Source organism: Trachurus trachurus (assembly GCF_905171665.1).
Source record: "Trachurus trachurus genome assembly, chromosome: 5".
In the NCBI taxonomy this organism is placed as follows: domain Eukaryota; kingdom Metazoa; phylum Chordata; class Actinopteri; order Carangiformes; family Carangidae; genus Trachurus; species Trachurus trachurus.
The window spans coordinates 36,093,419-36,115,687 of record NC_139896.1 but is presented as its reverse complement, the minus strand read 5'-3'; the positions used below and the strand labels follow the sequence as shown (position 1 = coordinate 36,115,687).

The following is a 22,269-nucleotide window of genomic DNA, read 5'->3' as shown; positions in this document are numbered from 1 at the left end:
TTTCCTCATTTGTGCTTGTGTTTTAAATGTAGGCTACTTCTTAAATATTTGAAGGGCCAGTTTAAGATGGGACACTTCAAACTAAAGCCAATAGGCTACAAATGCAGTGGGACATTGGTCCATAAGAAATAAACATGAAATCACAAATATAATGTTATGATACATTAAGTAGTTTACACTATCTGTATAATCAGACACAACCTCAAATCACCAATAATAATCCTTGATTATTAGGCCTATAATTATTATTATTATTGGATGATTCATTTTAATTTCATCATCATCAATCATTTGAAGACTGGCGACCTGTCCAGGATGTACCCCGCCTCTCGCCCAAAGTCAGCTGAGATAGGCTCCAGCTCACCCGTGACCCTAGTGCAGGATAAGCGGTGTAGAAAATGAATGAATGAATGAATCAATCATTTGAATCATTGACACTTCCACCAGTTGTAGTCATTATAGTTTATGGCACGCCGTTCCCTCGTGTTTCCGACAGGCGGAGCTCTCGGTCCATCTCCCATCAGCACTGCATCGTTATTTTAAGTTTTTTTTTTTCCCTGGTGGGATACAGACCGCTATTCTCAGACCTCCAATGCCAGTGTTGAACAAGTGCGGCCTTATATAAAAGGGCTGTGAAAGCAGCGGCACACATTTAATGAAGAGGGACTGAATGGACTGCGCGCTCATTTGGATGTAGATTTGTGCCTGGAGGACCACTTACAGTGAGTACAACTACAATTAACTTTTTGTTTTGTGTTGTTTTCTCACAGATAACAGGTTGCTTAGGGAGAAACGCGCCATCAGAGTGTAAACTGAAATACGGTTACATGTCGTTATACTGGTTATAGCCTACTTGTTTTTTTTGTTTTTTTCTTCTTTTCCATCAGCATCCGCTCTGAACAATAATGCGAGTTTGTCCGTGCTCTTCAGTCCGGAATGATCCAATTTTGGTTTTAATAAAAGAGGTTTTCTGAGGGGGCATCTGTTGCACTGACATCAGCTTTTTGAGTTTTGACGTGTGGTCAAGTCTGCAGTGGCATAGTGTAGTTTTACCTTGAGTTATACTAAGAATTATGATGTAATTTTCAATTACAACCATGAGGATCTTTGGATAATATGGGTCTGTGGAAGTGGGCTCATGGGTCTTCCAACATCCACTCCAATTCCCAACCCCCTTTATGCACAAGGGGCTGTGATAAAATGCCTCTGCCCCAGTTACTAGTATTTTTAAGTCAAATCTCAGATATGGTGTACACTTCCTGATAAATTGGGCGTTTTCATGAAAAGGTTTGGGAAGCTTTGCTTTAGACTGCACAAGCCATTTAGTATCCTGACACAGAGATTACAAAATCTGTTTTTTTTAAATAACTTTCTTCTCTTCAACTTATACATATTTATACACAGTGACAGATTTATGGCAGAATAAGATAAACAAGTGAGATGTTCATGTGTTAAAATGTTAGTTATTCTGGATGCATACAGGAGGCTGGGTGAGGCAGACTGGTGTGAGGAGAAAACCAAGTTGCCTGTTTAAAAAGTGGCAACTGTGGCAAGTGTCCTTGCCAGTCATAGAGAAAGAGATAACACAATCTTTTCTGTCTCACCATGCAAAGCACTCATCTGCTTTGCCTGTCTTGAAGTGGCACAGGGATAAATGTTTAGTTTAGTTTTATTATGGATCCCCATTAGTCGTCACCTTGGTAAGGACTATTCTTCCTGGGGTCCAGAGTTACCATGTTGGGGGGGTTTGTTGGGGGGTTTGATTGAATATTTTGGAGGCCAGCCTCTATCTCCCAGCCCTCCTCTTCTGAGTGTAATTAAAAGCCTAATCCGAGCTTTGAAGCTGCTATACCTGCTGGAGTAGCACATGTGTGACTGGCCTCGGGGCAGTGGCAGCTCTGCTAAGGAAGCCAAGAAGGGTGGAATCATTTTGGTGCTGAGAATTTTTTTTTTCTTTTGAAAGCAGCCGTGGTTCTGGCACAGTGGAGTATAGCCCGAAGCTGGCTGACACCATGGCCGAAGTGGGAACTAATGTGATACTGAGCGCGTTCCTGGGTGGCATGCTGGTGATATTAGTGGTGATGGTGCTCTGCTATTTCACCTGCAGGCTGGCTGGTTCACTTCCTGTGGGTGGACCAGGCAGATTTTGAGGCCACTCTTGGCCCGCTGCATCTGAGAAATGGTAACGGCAACTTGCCTCTGGCATATCACCTTGTACTTATTCAGGGCTGGATCATGCCCTGTGGGGTTCAAACCCGCCTGTTTTCATTAAACCAGATGGAGCATGGAAGCGATACCGGTCCAGACAGGATCTTGGAGTTGTTGGCAAAGCAGGCGGTTTCATCATAGTCAGTATGGAGAGGTGCTGTTCAAAGGTATGGGTGTGTGTGTGTGCATTGAATGGCAAAGGAGCTTCAATGGAAAACAAGTCCATTATATTGATCGATTTAACCATGTCAGTGTGCAGTACATTCACGCTGCAGTATGGAGTGTGTGACGTAAGAGATGTTTGCGCACAACCCTGTTCAGACTCAACAAAAAGAAGCAGAAGCCTTGTGTCAGAAATGTTCTGATAAAAGTGGGGCTATCTCCAGTTTCTCTCTCACGGGTGGATGTGCGCAGTCAATCATTAGGTGTTAATCGGCTTTGTTATGGCCCTTAAACCTCTGAGCACAATCCCATTAAAATGACCTTGACTATAAGCACTGGGGAAGAAAGGAGGAGGGTGTTGATAATTGCACATGAAAGCCTTACTGACCAGGAGCCTTCAGGGCCCCTGTTGTGGCTACTTACATTCACAGCAAGGCCTCACGCTTAACTTCAGCCAGCCTTCTTTTGTTTCTGCTGCGAAGCCTGATGGTGGGCTGAGTGATCTGTTTTCAACAAGTGAGAACAACAATGCCAATAAATATCTTTTCATCTGCTCTCGTTTTGAGAACAGACTGCTGGTTGTACTTGTCCTCTTGTGCTTTTTCTGCCTCTTTCTTCTTTTGTTTGGAAAGCTAGCACTGACTCTCTCCGGTTTGTCTTTAGATTGCACCAAGCAAGTAACTAATATTCCACTGTGGATGGCTGCCACATGTTCATTAAAGGGATAGTTCACCCAAAATTCAAATTTCACTCATTATCTACTCACCCTCATGTCGACTAAGAGCTGTGAGAAGTTTCAGAGTCCTCCGTGGCTTCTCTGAGTTACGGGGGGGTCCGTGCAGCAGTATTTGTCCATATAATGGTTGTGAATGGATACCAACTTTCTTCGTCAAAAAAGACACACCAAAAAACATCCAAATACCTCCATACTGCTCGTCTGTAATGTCCCTCTTGTATTGAAGCCCCAACATGAGAAATTGTTCAGAGAAAAATTAAATAAGTCTATATTTTAAGCTTGTTTGTAGCAGAAGCTCCCAGTGTCTCAGTTCACTGCTCTTCCTGTGTCAGTACAAATCTCGCGTGATTTGCACTGACCGGTGGAATCATTTCTCATGTTGGGGCTTCAATACAAGAGGGACATTTCAGATGAGCAGTATGGAGGTATTTGGATGTTTTTTCGTGTGTCTTTTTGGACGAAGAAAAGTGAGCACCATTCACAACCATTATATGGACAAATACTGCTGCGCGGACCCCCCCGTAACTCAGAGAAGGCACGGAGGACTTCTCACAGCTCTTAGTCGACATGAGGGTGAGTAGATAATGAGTGAAATTTGAATTTTGGGTGAACTATCCCTTTAAAACAATCCTGTGGTCACACTAGTCACCTACTGTATACACGTTAGGTATTTGCAGTGGGACAGCATGAGCAGGAAGTGTGTTATCTGGCTGAAATAAGTGTCCTTTGGTAAATCATCACAGAGTAAATACATATTAAACCAGTCTGTCAGAGGCAGGGTGCGACCAGATGACACAGACTTAATTATTGGTGTGTTTGTCCTTTTCTCTGGCAGCCGTGCGCCAACTGCAGACAGGCTTCCTCAGCTGCTCCAAGTGGCATGTTATGGCTGTGTAGAGCGACGCGTCAGCCACACAGAGACGACAACATGAAGGCGACAACCCTGCTCATCGTTTGCTCCTGTATGATCTTTGGGAGTCTTGGGAAGCCACAATTCCCAGGTCAGTTACTGTGTTATTAACCAGTCGCTGCTGGCGCCGTCACACAAGCAGATGAGAGACGTCCAGCACAAACTGCACAAAATGATTGAAAATCTTTAAGGAAAGATATTCTTCTACAAATGATTTCCTGTGGGGTTTTTTTTAAACTGGACATTTCCCCATGGAAGTCAATTTGTTTGCACCATAGAAAAATTAAAGAGATTAAATGGTTTGTAAAACATGATCATCAGATTAATCTTATCCGGTGTATCTGTGAGAGTTTCACCCCAGGACTGTGATATCAATTAATTTGACTACTTTGTAAAGAAATTAATAATAATAATAGTAATAAAATGTCCATTGTGTTTACCCAGAAGCTAAAATAACATTTTCAAATGTCTTGTTTTGATTCCAAAACACAAAGATATTTAATGAACTATCACAGGAGAGTAAGGAATCCAAGAATCGGTAAAACTATTGATAAAAGTTTTATTTTTGCTATTTGATTTGATGTGAGAGCATAGATAGTGTGACATAATACATACACAATGTGTCAATACACTAATCTGTTGACAACGTTTATTGAAGTGGTTCTACATTCTGAATAATGTGATCAATAAATCTGTTCAATCCTGTAACTACCAACGCTAACCAGACTCATTGTTTTTCACTGTGACACAGAGCAAGAGAAGGATCCTAAGTTTTGGAATACGTGGGCCCAGAGGACGCTGAAGGAATCTCTAACGCTGCAAACTCTGAATAAAAACAAAGCAAAGAATCTCATCCTCTTTCTTGGAGATGGTAAGACATGGCTTCATTGTTTTTTTTTTCCTCATTTGTGGAGAGAAATGATGAAATCCCCCTTAAAGGGATAGTTCACCCAAAATTCAAATTTCACTCATTATCTACTCACCCTCATGTGGACTAAGGGCTGGGAGAAGTTTCAGAGTCCTCGGTGCCTTCTCTGAGTTACAGGGGGTCTTGGCGCAGCACTGCATGTCCATATGACGGTTGCGAATGGGCCTCACATTTCTTTTTTTTTATTATATATTTTTTGGCGTTTTTGCCTTTTATTTGACAGCACATAGTGAGATAGACAGGAAAGGGGGAGGCAGAGAGAGGGGGAATGACATGCAGGAAAGGTCTGCCCGATGCGGGAATCGAACCGGGGACGCCTGCGTTGAGGACTGTAGCCTCTACATGGGGCAAAAGTGAGGCCCATTCGCAACCGTCATATGGACATGCAGTGCTGCATGGAGCCCCGCTGTAACTCAGAGAAGGCACGGAGGACTCTGAAACTTCTCCCAGCCCTTAGTCCGCATGAGGGTGAGTAGATAATGAGTGAAATTTGAATTTTGGGTGAACTATCCCATTAACCCTGTGTAAAACCATAAAAGTAGAAGGTAGCCTTGCTGCAGAAGGATACTCTGTATCCTCATAACCAAACACTCAGACTGTCAGTGCAGAGCCTCGACCATTTTGCCCTTGTAATTTTTTTTGATAAAGATATGAAAACGTATTGACAGTTTAACTGAGCTACCACATCTAATCGAGTTGAAATGATGATGTTACAGAGGATCCAGTAATCCAGTGGAACATAAATGAGATTTTTCAAATGTTTTCTAATGAATAGCAGCAAACAAAACAACCGTGCTGCCGCCACATCACTGGGCTTGTGTCTGTGCGGGGACGCTCATTGGTCACACAATAACTTTTATCCTCCATCGGGCCTCCGCTCTCTCTGTTTGGACTACAGGCACAGCACGACATTCTTGCGCACTGCAGCATACGTGCTCATGTTAGTGTAGTCAGGCAATAACAGACAGCGTCTTGCAACTTTTTTTGAACAAGCTGGTGAGACATAACAGGGAGAAATTGTCTAATGTTTACTTAATGATTGTCTGCTTTGTACTTTGAAAATCACTGGATTGTGACAAGACTCAGCTGCACAATGACGTGCTTCCTGTTTGCAGTTCAAAGCTTCAAGTATTGTGCAACAAGCACAATCTCCCACCGTATTTAAATGTTCATTTTAACGTATCTTTTTCTTGAGGTGTCTAAAACTGTTGCTTCTTTGGTGATATCTTTGTTTTTGTTATTTCAGTTTAGAACACCAAGCACCAAAAGCTTAATTTACGCCCGTCTTGCAATTTACAGATTTATAAAGATGTCCTCACCTCCTGTGGTTATCCTTAGTCTCAGGTATCTAGACAACCAAACAACAAAGAATCACTGCAAGTTCTATTCATCCAGCAAGTTACAGATTAACTACACAGCTTCTTCTCTTCCCACGTCACCAAAAGTATCTTTTTTCATCCCAATGTTTCTATCTTCTTTCTCCTGTGTTTGTCCTTCCTAAGTCTCTGTTTTAAAAGTAATTTGTATCAATGAAAATGTTTTCTCAACAGCAGCGACCTTGTTCCCAAACAGCAATCTTATATGAGGCAAACTGAGCTCAGCAGTGACTGGTGAATAGATAACAATGTTTATCATGTGGACGCTCTGTGGGAACATGAATGCAATTCTAACAGTCGACCTGCTTTTGTTGTTCAGGGATGGGCATTCCCACGGTGACGGCCGCACGAATACTGAAGGGTCAGCTAAAGGGGCAGAGCGGAGAGGAGACGCAGCTGGAGATGGACAAATTCCCTTTTGTATCTTTGGCCAAGGTCTGTTACAGTTATTATATCATACATACAGTATGTTTGATTTAACCTCCCAGTCACAATTAGGGAGAGCAGCACTCTTACCATGGTCAAGGAAAACTAAAAGCATGGTTACAAGCAAACCAGACATGTGACCACCTGGAACCTGTATATAACAACTGCCGGGGCACCATTTGAATTTTTATTTTTCAGTTAATTGTACACAATGTTTTTTGTGTACGTCATTTTGGTTCTAGTACTACTTACATAATTACAATTATGTATTACATTTCGTGCAATATCTACACACTTACACACTACAGTAATGTGCACTTTAGGGCCTTGTGCAAAAATGTGAAAAAGAATTTCCCTAGAGGGACAATAAATGTCTAAAAAGTAAAAAAAAAAAAAAAAAAAAAGTCATACTATCTAGCCCTTATACTCTTATCGTGCAATACAACTTGGTACCTATGCACTTTAGCACTTGTCACTTTAACCCAGCACTTATGCACTTTATCTCCCAGAAGCTCTTATGGTCCCCTACCCATAGAACGTGTTTGTCAGTATGTTTTACATTGTCTTAGTCGTCTTGTTGTCCTTTCGTTGTCTACATTATTATGTGTATCAAATGAACTGTTTTTATGTTTATGGAATTCCGGATGGAAATTAGCACTTTTGTTACAATCCGGCACATTTATATGTTTATATGTCCATTAATGTGCACTGTCCCATCCAAATAAACAAATAAAGTAACATATATGTATTGATTGTTGTGGCCATTAATGGCTTCCTGGCAAAGGCCTGTGACTGTGGACAAGGTCATATGTGTGTCATGTCATACTGTGTGTTATGTTACAGATATGATACACACATTGTTGAGTGGTTTGATCATTTATACCTTAGGCACACACAACATCAGCAATGACAATGTGAGAAGCAAGCATGAGTGTGGTAGCAACACAGATGTTAACAAATCCTATAAAACCACCAAAACTTTGATCCCACCACCAAGTATGTAGTCAAAGCCTGAGCTTATTTCTCGGCGCCTCTCCAAACACAGTCAAAAGCACATGAATGAGCCTCGGCTGACATATTCTTTCATTAGATTGGCACTCCAGCTGCATTTAGCGTAGGTGGTATTTGAGACTTAAATTCAAAACATATTTTCTTTCATCTCATACCTTAATAGCTTGCATTCATTGGCTCAAGTGCACAATAACGTATCTTTGATCATTATTTCCATCAGCCCAAGGTGATTTGTAAAAAGTGCTCCAATCAGAAGTTACTGTTCATGCCTGATTAAAAATGACTTAGCAGTAAAGACAGAAAATTAATGATGAATTGCATCAATAAATGATGGTCAACTCTAGCTGTAAACATCCCCTAGAGCACCAACCGTGTTTTCATCCATGGCTGGTATTGTAGGAATAACACCTGTCATGTTTAAACTAATGAGAGCAGAACAGCCGTAAAGTTTAACAGTCCTATCTGACGACATGTCCATGTGTCTCTGCAGACATACAACACTAATGCACAGGTGCCAGACAGCGCCGGCACGGCCACGGCGTACCTTTGCGGGGTCAAGGCCAACGAGGGCACGGTGGGCGTGAGCGCAGCTGCGGTCCGATCCCAGTGCAACACCACAGAGGGCAACCAGGTCACCTCCATCCTCCGATGGGCTAAGGACGCAGGTAGAGGAACACTGAATTAACACAACGAAGCACAGACATCTCCTCGGCTTGTTGCAGATTGTACTGCGTGTTTCATATCCAAGGAAACGTAATTCTGGGTGTAGTTAATGCTGTGTAAATAAGAAGTGGGAACACTAAGTGGGACGACTTGATCGCTCAAAGCACTGACTTTGAAGTGTTTTTGAAAGTGATGCTGTTAATACACATTTTTTCAGTCTGCTCATTCCTCTTTTTAGCTATTCATCCTTTGAACTTGAGCGTGGCTTGAAATTTCTTTATCACCATTTACTAACTTGACCCAAAGTGTTTTTTTTTATGTGTTCTCGTTTGAATATACAAGGGTTAGACTTTATGGACTTATTTTTCAAAAAATTCTCATGTTTGGCCGTCTTTGCTGTAAAGTTTCACATGGATTCTGGTTGTTTTTTTCTTCTTTTTCTTTGAACCCTATGTATCATTGTCATGCTGGCATATCCATAGAGCCAGATGGGAAGCATGAGGAACCATGTCTCAATGGAGAAATTGTATTGATTAAAATCCGGGGTGATCGGGGTGCTTGGTGGTTTAGTGGTTTACGATCCTTTGCACATACCATTCCCCCAGTCTCTCCCTGCGTTCCTGTCCACCCACACTAACTGTTCTATCAAAAAAAAAATGCTAAAAATACCCCAAAAAAGGAAGAAAGAAAGAATACGCCTGGATGATGACACATTTTCCTCCATAGAATCAATCAGAATCAATGAAAATGTGCTTTTACTTTTCAAGGATGATCACAGCTTTACACAGTCTGCTTGAACACAATGTTCTCGTCTGAACACAACTTTTTAAAGACAAATTGATAAAAGGCACGGCAGAAAAAGGAGAGCTGTGAAAGGAGTTAGTAGTGGATTTTCAGAGAGCGGTGGTGGGGATAAGCTGGGGGTGGGTGAGGGTCAGGGTGTGTATGTGAGAGAGACCATGTGTGTATGTGTGTGGGTTCAGGGGTCACAGATAATAAGAAATCCAATCATTCCAGAGGGAAGAGGGCAGGGGGCCGCTGACCTCCTGCACAAAGCAAATAGAAATGTGTTTTTCATCAGGTCACATTACCACACCGTCCCCTGCTGGAATGACCAGTATTGAACTGAGTACACCCTGAAGAGGAACAACTCTTTTAGGTCCAAAAAAAAAAAGTTCATGTGTTATTTTGTGATTATAACATTTAATAGCTCTTGAACCGATCTTTTAGAAAATAGACGAAAGGTTAAGGTCCAACTTTTTTAAAATTATTATTATTTACCAAAATTTGTGCTAAGAACGTTGTGTCTGGATCTAAACCACTGTTTTAATGAAAAAATGCACATGTGTGTCGACTACAGGCAAGTCAGTGGGAATAGTGACTACGACTCGTGTCAACCATGCAACTCCCAGTGCTGCGTACGCCCACAGTGTGGACAGAGACTGGTACTCGGACAATGAGATGCCGGATGAAGCAGTGCAGGCCGGCTGCAAGGACATTGCCAGACAGCTCTTCGAAAACATTCCCAATATTGATGTAAGTGAAAAAAAAATAGTGGAAAAACCATCAGCATCAATTTTGATAACTGATTAGAAATTTCCATCATTTTACTAGCAAAAATAACAAACATTTCCTTGTTGTTCTTGATGGATTTTTCTTTCCATTTGTGTGAAGCAAGATGAAGAAAAGAGAGTGAAACATTTCTTGATATCACATGGGAGAAATATTAAGCGGTCATAATGCCGTCTTGTCACCACCTAGATAGGTATTTGAGCTGCAGCAGCTAAAGCTAAATGGAATAATTACAGTGGAAGTTGAAAAAGGAAATGTGGTGAAATGAAGCTGATGGTAAAAAAAAAAGTGATGGGGAACATGTGGAGTGGTTCATGAGACAAGTCCGGCCCGGTCGGTCAGTTGGCCTGTCTCGGGTCGTAATGCGCTATGATCTGAAGGTCAGAAAGAAAATCAATAACCTGCTCAAACTACAGAATCACAAACACAAAGGACATGTTTACTATGGTAACAGATGTAGGTGTACTGCTGCTTCATCCCTCTGACTGCAGGTACAACTAATGCAGTCTAACATGTTTTAGAGAGGCATTTTCTTGGTTGATTGTTTGCAGTCAAGGTGGTTATATATTCATTTTGTTTTAATTTTAGTCATGAGTAAATGTTTGGTGCTTATAGGGAACCATTTTGCAATGTGGAATGTTTTTTAGTTTTTCAGCAGAACTGACTTGTTATTTGGTTGAGAGCTTTGAATCGTCAGTCAGCGGGGGTGGTACGGATTATTGGTTCAGAATGAAACATCTCAACAACACCAAGTATTTGATGGGTAGCCATGGGGTTTTGTACAGGCATTCATGATTCAAACACAATAGAAACCAATGACTGCCCTGATCGCCATGTAAATTCATGGTCAACTCTGCCACTTCCCTCCACAGCCATCAGTTGGTCATGATTTCAGTTTGTGCAGTGCTTTGGTTCATAATCATGTCTGCAAAACAAATGGCCTAGCACTTAGCTGATGTTAGGATGTGAACAGGATAAACCAATAATCATTATTATCATGTTGTTATAATCATGAGATTAATCAATAATTAACATGACAGGAATGTATACTTGCTGAAGATCAACATGTTAGCATTTACTGTATGACATTGCCTTCAACTGTGATGAGCATTTTTATGTTTCTACTGTACATTTTATTGCCATTTCATGAAACAAACTACTAAAATATCAGTCAAGAGAGTAATTAACAAATTAATTGATTTAACCAGAAAGCTCTCTTGTAACTACAGTAGTTTAAGATGACCAGGTAATTTTCATTGACCTTAAAGATGCACAAAATCATTAGAGAAAGGCTCTTTGAGCATGTACTTGTCACCTGCTGTAATACTGACACTGTGCTAACCAGATTGTGTACAAAGTACATTAACAACCTAACTGCAGCATTGTTCTGCTGTCTTCTTCTACAAAGGTTGAGTCTGTAATTTTGTTTTCAATCCTCCTGTTCTTCAGGTGATCATGGGTGGAGGGAGGAAATACATGCTTCCTAAAAACACGTCAGATGTGGAGTACCCCGACGTGCTGAAGCACAGGGGCACACGGAACGACGGGAGAAACCTGGTGAAGGAGTGGACCGACAGAATGAAGGATAAAGTAAATTTCTCCTCCTTCTTCCCTCTCTTTGCGCTTCTCTTCTCTCCTCTCCCTCTTTTATCTTTGCAATTACATTTGCATATTGACTTCAAAGTGACTGTGGTGTTACCATTCATACCGTGCTGCACGTTTGTGTCTTTTTTGTAACTGCGCAGAAAGGCCATTATGTATGGAACAAGATGCAGCTCTTATCATTGAACCCTAGCAATGTGGATTACTTATTGGGTGAGTTTCCCATCTCAGCGTCTCATTGAAGTGTAAATGAAGCCATATGTGTATGCATTTTTGCCATGGGCTTATTTTCTGTGTGTAATATCTTACTTCACTCTGAACTGTGCCTTGCCCTCACCCTGTTATTCCAGGCCTCTTTGAGCCTGCTGATTTGACGTATGACTTGGAGAGGAACAAAGACACTGATCCTTCACTGACAGAGATGGTGGAGGTGGCCATCAAGATCCTGAGGAAGAACCCTCGTGGATTTTACCTGCTTGTAGAAGGTTAGTTTGTATCTCAATCATAGTGAAATTGGCGAAATTTAAAAATCTGCGTTTTCACTTTCTTTCTTTCTTTTTTTAATTTACTGATTTCTGTCCAAAATCTGCCCAACTTATTTAATGAGTCATACAGATGCAGAACCTTGGATTGTCTTTGTTATCCTATCCTCTCTCGTTTCTTTCTCTTAAACTACTTCTGATTATCCACCTTTTTCCGAACGTCAAAAATGTCAGCCGGTTTTGCACTTCCGGTGGAATTGTATGGGCATATTCACACCAGGAAAGTCTGATAGTTCACTTGCTTTGGTGCGGACTACATTTTTTTTTACTTGGTGCGGTTTGTATTCACATTGCATTTTTTCACAAGCGGATCAACTTTGTAAACAAAAGCATGTGTGTCCCACAGTCGCTCAATCATTGGATAAAAATTATCAGCGGGATCTTCCACAAAAAGTAGCTACACATTGGAGGTCATGAATGCGTTTCTTGCTGCCCTTTCAATTCGGTAGTATTTCCAGTTGCACCTGTCCTGTGCTTATTCATCACTTGGAGGCTATGTGGCCGTTATGCAGCCGTCCCCGTGAAGGATGGTCAGACAACAAACACACAGACGTCTGCATGTGCGTCTGAAGGATGGTGCGCTACAAGAAAAGAAAAGAAAAAAAGGACGGCACAGCAAAAAAACAAACAAACAAAAAACATCTTTCTCTCAGGATGCCGCGTTGCCGATCGGCATAAGCCTACTCACATTTATTTCTGTTAATGGTTATCAATCGGATAACGACTTTCTGTTATCAGTTTAATAAAAAAATTAAGAATGTGCATCCTTTTTTTTTTTTTTTGTAATTTATTTTTTATTGACATTCAGAAACAGACATTCGCAGCATATACATCATGTGAGCATACTTCTTGCATCTGTTGTCTGCCCTAAATGCTGAAATAGTATTTTAGTTTATATCCAAGTTATGAGAAGAAAAACTTACAACCATAACAACAACTGAAACAAACAAACAAACAAAACAACTATGTACTGATAGGGAGTGATCTTTCTCATACATCATAGCTACTGGTTTGTGAAAATAAAATCCGGCCTATGAGCCGTGACAGTTATCCCACTATGATGTAAATTTCTCCAATTTGTGATTAACAAAAGCTGTTATCTTTTCCATTGTATAAATGTCCATTGTGATATCCATCCATATATTTATGGTTGGGCTCTCCAGTGATAACCATTTTCTGGTAATACTCTTTTTACAGGCCACCAGCAAAATATTTACTAAGTGTTTATCTCCTTTCGGCCATTCCTGAGGTATGTGTCCAAAAAACATAGTCTTACTCTCAAGGAGTATTTCATATTTGAAGATATCCTGTAGGGCGTTGTGTATTTCTCTCCAGTAGTCCCTCAAGACAGAGCAGTCCCAAAAAATATGGTAGTGGTTTGCACTTTGATTTCCACAGTTCCTCCAGCAGACAGGAGAGAGAATGTGCATCCTTAACTGTGACGGGTGCGTCCTCTCCCTCACCATAAATGTTTTCCACTGACCAAATATCAAGGAGGCAGCGTGTCTATCTGTGCTCCATGTTGACCCACGGCTCATTGTTGATCATTTTCACATTTACTGACAACAACGGAAGCCTGTTGAATCCAAAAAGGCGCTTGGATTTTGCATTTGGTTCGGGAAAGGTTCGGTTTGCATTCACACCGGACGTGAATCGCACCAGGGTTCGTTTGGGACTCTGGTCCGGACCAAACAAGTGAACCGAGTCCCAGCTGCAGAGGTGGTCTCGGTTCACTTGTTTGATCCGCACCAGAGTCCGGTAGTTTGTATTCACACCTCCCCAAAAAGTCCACACCAGAGGAAAAGTCTGTTTCAAGCGGACCAAACGAGCCTGGTGTGAATACGCCCTATGTTTACATTTTCATGGTTTCAGTCGTTGTCATAGTTGCAGTAAATGCATGGCTCTATTAACGCCGGCTTTTTACATGGATGTCCATTTATGTGGTATCCATTGTTAAAAGCGATGACTGAAACCATGGAAATGTAAACATACAATTCCACCGGAAGAGCAAAACCGGCTGACATTTTTGACGTTCGGAAAAAGGTGGACAGTCAGAAGTAGTTATGTCACACCATGACACATCTGGCTACTTGCAACATAATGTAGACAGATGTGTTAGATTGTCAGATGCACTGGGAGGGGGGACTGTATCATATAAGCGCTAAGTCTGACTAGTGTTTCTCGAACCATGGAGGCTTGATTAGTTATCACAGTAAATTTCCACAAAGGCACAAACAGATGATTTGAACTAAGTTGAACAAATGTGCCTTTCCCAGTCAGGACATGCTGGGATTGTCAGTTAGGACATTACACAATACAGTGGGGTGTGTTGAATGATTAGGATTGGTGGCATTCTGAGGAAACTGCATTGTTGTTATTGAATGAACAGATCATCCTATTTGTGTTCTGCCTGTCAGTGAAAAGATAGAGAGCTGGTTCACATCTTTGTCTCAAAAGTGGAGACACAGATTTGGCCATTACATGTCACTGAGTGGCGTCAGTTCTCATCATTGATTGATGAGCAATATTCTTCTGGAGGATATTCCTTAATTTGGTGTGAGCTCATCTAAAATGTCCCCTAGGTTGAGGTCTGGTGATTGTGAGGGCCATATGATGTGATTCACATTTGAAGAGTCATCAAATCAGTCAGTGACCCTCATGCTCTGTAAAAGGGGACATTATCATTTGCCAGGTTTTTACTCTAAAGGTCCAGTGTGTGAAATGGGAAGGGAACCGTGACATCTGGAGCGGTCCATTTATTAAACGAAATGAATGGTTGTAAAAGTTTATCAATACTTTAGAGACTAATTTTTACAATCTGGAGTCATGTAAACATGGATCGGAACATGGAAACATGAAGTTCTGCCAGCTGTGCGGCGAGAACAAATATGTGTACGAGCTGAGAAACGAAACTATGTATAATACTAACAGTATTTGTGAAAACACACACTGTGGCTGCACTTAGGCAGTTTTTAAATCAATTATTTATTCCTAGATTTATATGTTATTTTTCAGTTGTGCCTCTCTCACCCGCCCCCGACAACACACGGGGATTTAAATGTGAAACGCGAGTTTGTCCCCTTTCAGCTAGCATATTCAAAGATGGCGACGCAACATGGCAGCTTCGGTTGGGTGCACCGCCACCTATGTATTTGTAAACAACTCATTCTAAGCTACGAGACAGCTTTCATTTGTATGCAATTGTGATTAGACTTATATGTATTTATGAAAGCAATGTTTGATTTTTGCTAACAAAAAGCCAAATAAGTTGCACACTGTACCTTTAACATGTTATATGTCTGTAGCAGCCTAGCTTAGCATAAAGACTAAACCACACATTATTTTTGAACAATTATTGTTAACACTTAACATGCATTAGTAGTTGTATTTGCTTCGACAAGCATGCCCTCTGGTTACCGTCTATAAGAAAGAGAGAAACACCTTGAGGCACAAGGAAATCACAACACTGTGTGGTGAAGCCGATCAACTGAATGACTTGATGATCTGGAAGAACTGAGCATGCTTTCACTTGTTCTCTCATACAGGTTGGATATGACTTCCATCAAAATAAAGTGCATTTATGGATGACATTTGTTGACTGACAACAGAGAGGAAAACATGACTCATTTTGTGGTTTGTGCAAACAACAGTGGGTTCATGAACTCACTTGAATTAGAGTTTTCCTGCAAAGGCTAAGCATTTAGGTCAGCCAGTCTTTGCATTGCCAAGTTGAATAACAGCAAATGTGACTGGGGTGGAGTTTCTCAGTTGGCTGTGTCTTTAGATTTAGAGACTTTTTGGCTGAACCACAACGACATCACATGTAAAAGGGGAACTATGCAAGTCCGATCGCTTCTCCACTATTTTGGTAACGCTCCTCTTGTCCATTTGTTTATAATGAAGCCGGCAAAAAATCAATACATGGAGCGGTGTAGTCTTAACCATTATAAACAAAAGATTGCCGGTTACAGAGCTCGTTTGTGTCGCAGTGTGCAGAGATGAGAGCTGGGACACCGGGGCGCGACCGAGTAACTACACTGATGTTGCAATGTTGGTTTTCAGCCATGAGACGCCAGGTGGAAGGCAGAGAGCCTCCGTTCTCACTCATAACAAATCACAAGTCATGGAGTTAACTATCACAACTATCACAATTAGTCCAGAGCTTTTTAATTAAAGCAGAAGTAAGTGATATATTTGTGTTAATATAAGTCTTAAATAGTTATATCTTCCGACAGCAATCACTTACATAGAGTGTTTGGACTGAAACACGGGTCTGTCAGTCCCTCTGCTCTGCTCTGAGCCGAGGAGAAAACATTTATCGTATCCTGCAGTTTTTATCCAATGAGGAGAGAGAACGGCATGCAGGGCTGTGTGTGCAGCCAAGGAACGCCGTGAATGTGGTGACGTAGCGACGAGGACTGTTATGGTGCGTTCAAGGAAACTCGTATTTTTCCGACCGTAAAGTCGTACCAGTTCGATCTGGTACGAGTTCACCGGTCGGAAGTTACGAGTGGCCGTTATAGTGACTTTCACCGGTAAAACAGGTCGGAAAAACACGAGTGGGTTGCCTGGAACGCTACAAAGTCGTAAGTTGTGACTTGAAGCTGTAATTTACGATTTCAAAAGCCTGCCTGGAACGCAGCATTAGCGAAAACGACCGGACCATTTACTTCTGCTTTAAGGTAAAAATGTAGCATAGCCACGGGAGACATCCTGCCTAGTTCCTCTTTAATACAAATTTAACACAGCACTTTTTCAGATTAAAATGAACTGTATGCTAAAAATATGATTGCCCTAAACCAATGCAACTTTTATTTAAAGCAGAAGTAAGCAATATTTTTGTGTTAATATAAGTCTTAAATAGTTATATCTTCCGACAGCAATCACTTACATAGAGTGTTTGGACCGAAACACGGGTCTGTCAGTCACTCTGCTCTGCTCTGAGCCGAGGAGAAAACTTTTCTCGTATCCTATAAGTTTTATCCAATGAGGAGAGAGAACGGCATGCAGGGCTGTGTGCAGCCAAGGGATGCGCCTGAATGTGGTGACGTAGGGACGAGGACCAATAGATCCATGACGAGGGCGGGGGCTGCTAACTCCGTCGACTTACAAGACGTTATGGTGCGTTCAAGGCAACTCGTAACTCGTGTTTTTCCGACCTGTGAAGTCGTACCAGTTCGATCTGGTACGAGTTTACAGGTCGGAAGTTACGAGTGGCCGTTATAATGCACTTCCACAGGTCGGAAAAACACGAGTGGGTTGCCTGGAACGCTACAAAATCGTAAGTTGTGACATGAAGCTGTAACTTACGGTTTCAAAAGCCTGCCTGGAATGCAGCATTAGCCAAAACGACCGGATCGCTTACTTCTGCTTTAAAGGAAAACTTTGAAAGTTTGTGTGAAAATGATAAACTATGATATTTATTGTGATTGTTCCAGGAACTAACAAATTAGATTAGTGACACTTTGTGAAGTTCTGGCTTTTTTAAATTGGGTAAATATCGAAAAGAAATCTTTTGCAAACCAGTGGGAAACATTAGTGGTTCACTTAGTTTTCAATACAACTTAAAGTCTTTTACTAAACAGCAAGAAGCTTACAACATTCAGTAATATTAACACTGAACAGATGCAGAATATATAAATGCCTGTAAACAACTGAGACATAGGATCCAGTGACTCAAAGTTAGATGAGAGGTGCACAATGGTACTAAATAAATACATCTATCAACCAGGCAATCAGGGAAATGTGTGTGATATAAAAGGCCACCTATCTATGAAAAAAATACGCGAATCACTCCAGGAATGGTTTGTATTGTTCTGGTTTCATCATAATTGTCATCCTAACAAGCAGAGACACTGAGACAGGCATTCAAGTCAGTTTCAGCAGAAAGTGTCAAACTGATATTACATAGAGGAGGAAGAGGAATTTCAGTGTTGATAATCATGTTGGCAAGCACCTGCAAATATGACAGTTATTGTTGAGCCAGACTGAGGAGGAGTAGAGAGGTCAGCGTGTCTCAGACTGAGTGCTTCTTGGCTCGTCTAATCACGTCTGAATCTCCAGGCCTCACACCTTTTTCATGGTGGAATATTGGATGATGCATCTGAGTGATTTTTGTAACTTTACGAAAGCATCTGTCTGACATTAATGCCTACTTCACACAGTGATTGGACAGGTTTGTGAAGGTGAGAACGTGAACAGGGTTTCAATTCTGTTTTCATTCTCTTCAGATACTTTGGCATGCTGTCTGACTATCTGAAAGTTTTCCTCTCTCTAGAGCCATTTTTAGACAGTGTCTCTCTTGTGTGAACATCGTCAGTCATGGTCAAACAGCATGTCATGCGTAAAACACAGTCATCTGATGTGTTTTATGTTGTTTTTATGTGCTACAGGGGGACGTATTGATCATGGACACCACGAGGGTAAGGCCAAGCAAGCTCTGCATGAAGCTGTGGAAATGGACAGGGCCATCGGCCGTGCAGATCTCATGACCAGCATCCATGATACCATGACCGTAGTTACTGCTGACCATTCCCATATGTTCAACTTCGGAGGCTACACGCTCAGAGGAAACACAATATTTGGTAAATTGTTATTATGATGCACATATTTATTATTGTTGTGTTGTAGCAATAACTCATGAGAATAGCCTAGTTAAAATGCTGAATGTTTCTATCCACAGGTCTGGCGCCCAAGTTTAGTGACGTTGATCAGAAGCCATTCACCTCAATTCTATATGGGAACGGACCGGGTTACAAAGTCGTCAGTGGTGAAAGGGAGAATGTGTCCACCGTTAACTACCGTAAGTAAAGTAGTGTAGCCACCAGGTTGGTGTGTGTTTTATAAACCAAAATAAATTTTAAAGAAAGATCAAATTTAATAGTCAAGGCAAAATAGCGTTTTCCAACAGACTAATTGTAACAGAATGTTTTTCACCATATATCATTTCTATGAGGTGTCCAGAACAAGATACTAAAAGTCCTAAGAAATCCTAGTTGGGGAAATATGTTTAATTCTCATCAATCCAAGATTGATTTACTGTATAAAGACTATGGTGCCAATAAGGCCAGACAATAATACACCCCAGTGGGGCTATTTTTTTTCCTCCATAAAATGTAACATTTTTTGTATTACAAGTTTCTTTGAAAATGAATTTGAATATGCAAATGAGCCACACACTTCATTGTGTGTAAAGCTTCATTGTGGTAGGAGTAAAGGAAAAAAAAAAAAAAGCCTATTCGGGTGTATTTTGGGCATATTTCATTAGTGTATGGCTCATTTGCATATTCAAATTCATTTTCAAAGAAACTAAAAAAACAAAAAAAAAAAGTACATTTCATGGATACTTTCATTGTGTAAAGTTTCATTGTGATAGCAGTAAAGTGTTGTAAAGTAAAGTAAAGGGTGTTGTTTTCTGGCCTTCTTGGCACCATACACTTTATATACAGTAAATCAATCTTGGATTAATGAGAATTAAACATATTTCCCCAAGTAGGATTTCTTAGGACTTTTTTTTTTTTTTTTTATTGGTTTATTTGGATGGGACAATGCACATTAATGGACATATAAAAACGTGTAAATGTGCCGGATTGTAGCAGCTAGTGCTAGTTTCCATCCGGAGTCCCAAAACATAAAAACAGTATACATTGTCAGAACAACAACAACAACATAGTATTATAAAAAACGTAATGCAGACAACAACACACAACTTTAACGAAATAAAACATTGACATTTTGACAACACTTCCATTGACACTTTAATTATGTTGTTCTGGACACCTCAAAGAAATTATGTATGGTGAAAAACATTCTGTTACAATTAGTTCTATTTTTGCGTCCAAAATTAGCTAGATTGCCTGGACTATAACTTAATTTCAGAAAATTGTGCAGTTGGTGGTGAGTTTTATTATGCCCCAAAATAGGTAGGTATCATCATATTGAAGCAAATTTAGTCATACAAGGAAATATTGCAGGAAAGAACACAATATTAATTTGACCACTCCACTGGTATGTGCTATGAGTGATAACACAGTTTTAGCTAAGAGCATGCTTTAGTTGGGGTTTGCTGTGTGCTGCTGGCATTTAAAGTAGACTTTCAGGGACTAGCTAAGGGACGATTAATGGCAAATTACAGTAAGATATCACAAAATGACTTATTAGAGGAATTATGTAGCTCTGAGTGGTTATTAAGTAAACTCAGGCTACATCTGCGTAGCTAAGACAGGTGCTCTGTAGACAACACAAGGTTTTGTTTAAATGTCATCCTTCTTTCCTGTCTTTGTTCACGCATAAATGTTTATCTGCCATTGACAGACATGTGTATGCATGTTTACCTGTCTGCATCCCTGTGCGTGCGCACAAGATAAACAAGATGGGGGTCCATTCATAGAAAAACAACTTAGAACTCCACAGGGAAACTTTAATTAAGGATAGTGATTTTTCTCTCCATTTCTCATTATTACCATTTTCTTTTTTCTTTTTTTCCTTTTTCTTTTTACATTTCTTTCTCCTCTCCTTTCCTTCCTTTCAGAGGAAAACAACTACCAGGCCCAGGCAGCTGTACCTTTGAGCTCGGAGACTCATGGAGGAGAGGATGTTGCTGTATTTGCTAAAGGTCCTTTGGCTCACCTGCTTCACGGGGTCCATGAGCAGAACTATATCCCCCACGTTATGGCTTATGCAGCCTGCATCGGCCAGAATAAGGAACACTGTAAGTTAAGCAGTGGGACTGGCGGTTTACGTCCCGTCCTGTCCAGCATAGCAGCTCTTCTGACAGTCACCCGACTTCTCTGCTGACCTATCCCAGACCACTGTAGTCCTGTTAGTATCCCTGTTTAAACATTTCATACATTTTACAAAATCAAATTTTTCTTTGTTTTAAATTTTTTTTTTAAATTTCATGCAACAGTATATTGTTCATGGGACCACTATAAAGACACTGTCATGTTGTGATGATTAATGGACAAAGGCATAAGGTTGTCAGTTTAGTCTATTAAGGCAAATATGTAGAATATTACAAAAATCATTCACCCCCGATGCACTGAAATGAAAAATGGTGTCACAGAGATCTCAGTTGTGATTTGTCTCTCCAATAGTTTTTATTAAGGATTTTAGAACCTCTTTGTTTGATGTAAACTCTTTAGGTTTGAATTGATTGATTGGCTTTTCAAACATTAGAATATGTTTCATATTTTAAATGTGCAGTTAACAGAATCTACCTCATAAAGATCTCTCATGTAATTATGGTGTATTTACAACACATTTCGAAGGATACATTTCCCACCAAAACTAGAGGAAACTGAATGTAAACTAAACAAAAGAGAAGATAAAATGGATTTTTTGTCATACACCTTGTGCATACTTGCAAAAAGCCCACCTGCCATTGTTGTGTCCAATAACAGAAGTTGTAAAATCTCTTAACCAATAAAGAAAATGTGTTTGTTTTCTGATAAACAACTTGTTGTCAGTTTTGTTGTAACATCAATGGTTTTAACTTATCTGACATGTTGTTTTCTTTTAAATCTGACTTATATTGATTTCCAAAATGTATCTAGCCAAACTTTTTTTTTTTTATATATAAAACTTTTTCAGATATTGTTTCTCGAGGACAAAACTCTTTTTTTACGGAGACCAACTTTGAGACCAACTGAAGGCTGAAAGCCAGCTAATGCCATTTTCATAACATGTAGTTTACACTTCTCCATGTAAAGTCGCACATATTTATATTTTGTCACACAACACCAGCATGTAGCAGCATGTGGCATGTCATATATGTCATATATGTTGTACTTTTCCATCTGCTTTGCTGTGGCTAGTGAGGAATGTGAATGGGCTGAAGCCACTCATTCCTTGGCATCACATCTTCACTGGGAAAACAGGACCCATGAAGCATGAAAAGGGGAGCTTTAGCTTAAACGCGTATGAAATTAAGTCTTCATGCTGTCACCAGCACATTCTCAATATCAGTTCACACAATGGCCGAAGGCCTTGGGGGCCACGCTTTATGCTTTCATGTACACTTGCTTTAATGATTATGATTTTATGTCTATGCCTCTTGGCAGCTACAAATCGTTGTCCTGTAATCCTGCTTCATCTTTCCTATTCTATATTTAGAGATAGATGATGATGGGTAT

At 40.5% G+C, this 22,269-nt stretch overlaps 1 protein-coding gene across 1 annotated transcript; it reads left to right on the top strand.

Annotated features, from left to right (window-relative positions):
- The first annotated feature begins 645 nt into the window (after positions 1-645).
- alpl (alkaline phosphatase, biomineralization associated) lies at positions 646-21,407 on the top strand. The gene is made up of 12 exons (XM_083971004.1): positions 646-722; positions 3,942-4,107; positions 4,768-4,887; positions 6,640-6,755; positions 8,248-8,422; positions 9,781-9,956; positions 11,442-11,582; positions 11,738-11,807; positions 11,945-12,079; positions 18,529-18,720; positions 18,819-18,938; positions 20,667-21,407. Exons 2-12 carry the CDS (start codon positions 3,987-3,989, stop codon positions 20,930-20,932), a joined length of 1,632 nt encoding a protein of 543 aa, XP_083827130.1. The 5' UTR covers positions 646-722; positions 3,942-3,986; the 3' UTR covers positions 20,933-21,407.
- Positions 21,408-22,269: the final 862 nt, after the last annotated feature.

What these genes read in the sequence shown, in the direction of transcription:
- alpl (XM_083971004.1), top strand. Translation starts at nt 3,987, where the DNA reads ATGTTATGGCTGTGTAGAGCGACGCGTCAGCCACACAGAGACGACAAC. An exon ending in AAAACATTCCCAATATTGAT is followed by an intron (nt 9,957 to 11,441) that starts GTAAGTGAAAAA and finishes CCTGTTCTTCAG; the next exon opens with GTGATCATGGGTGGAGGGAG. An exon ending in ATTTTACCTGCTTGTAGAAG is followed by an intron (nt 12,080 to 18,528) that starts GTTAGTTTGTAT and finishes TATGTGCTACAG; the next exon opens with GGGGACGTATTGATCATGGA.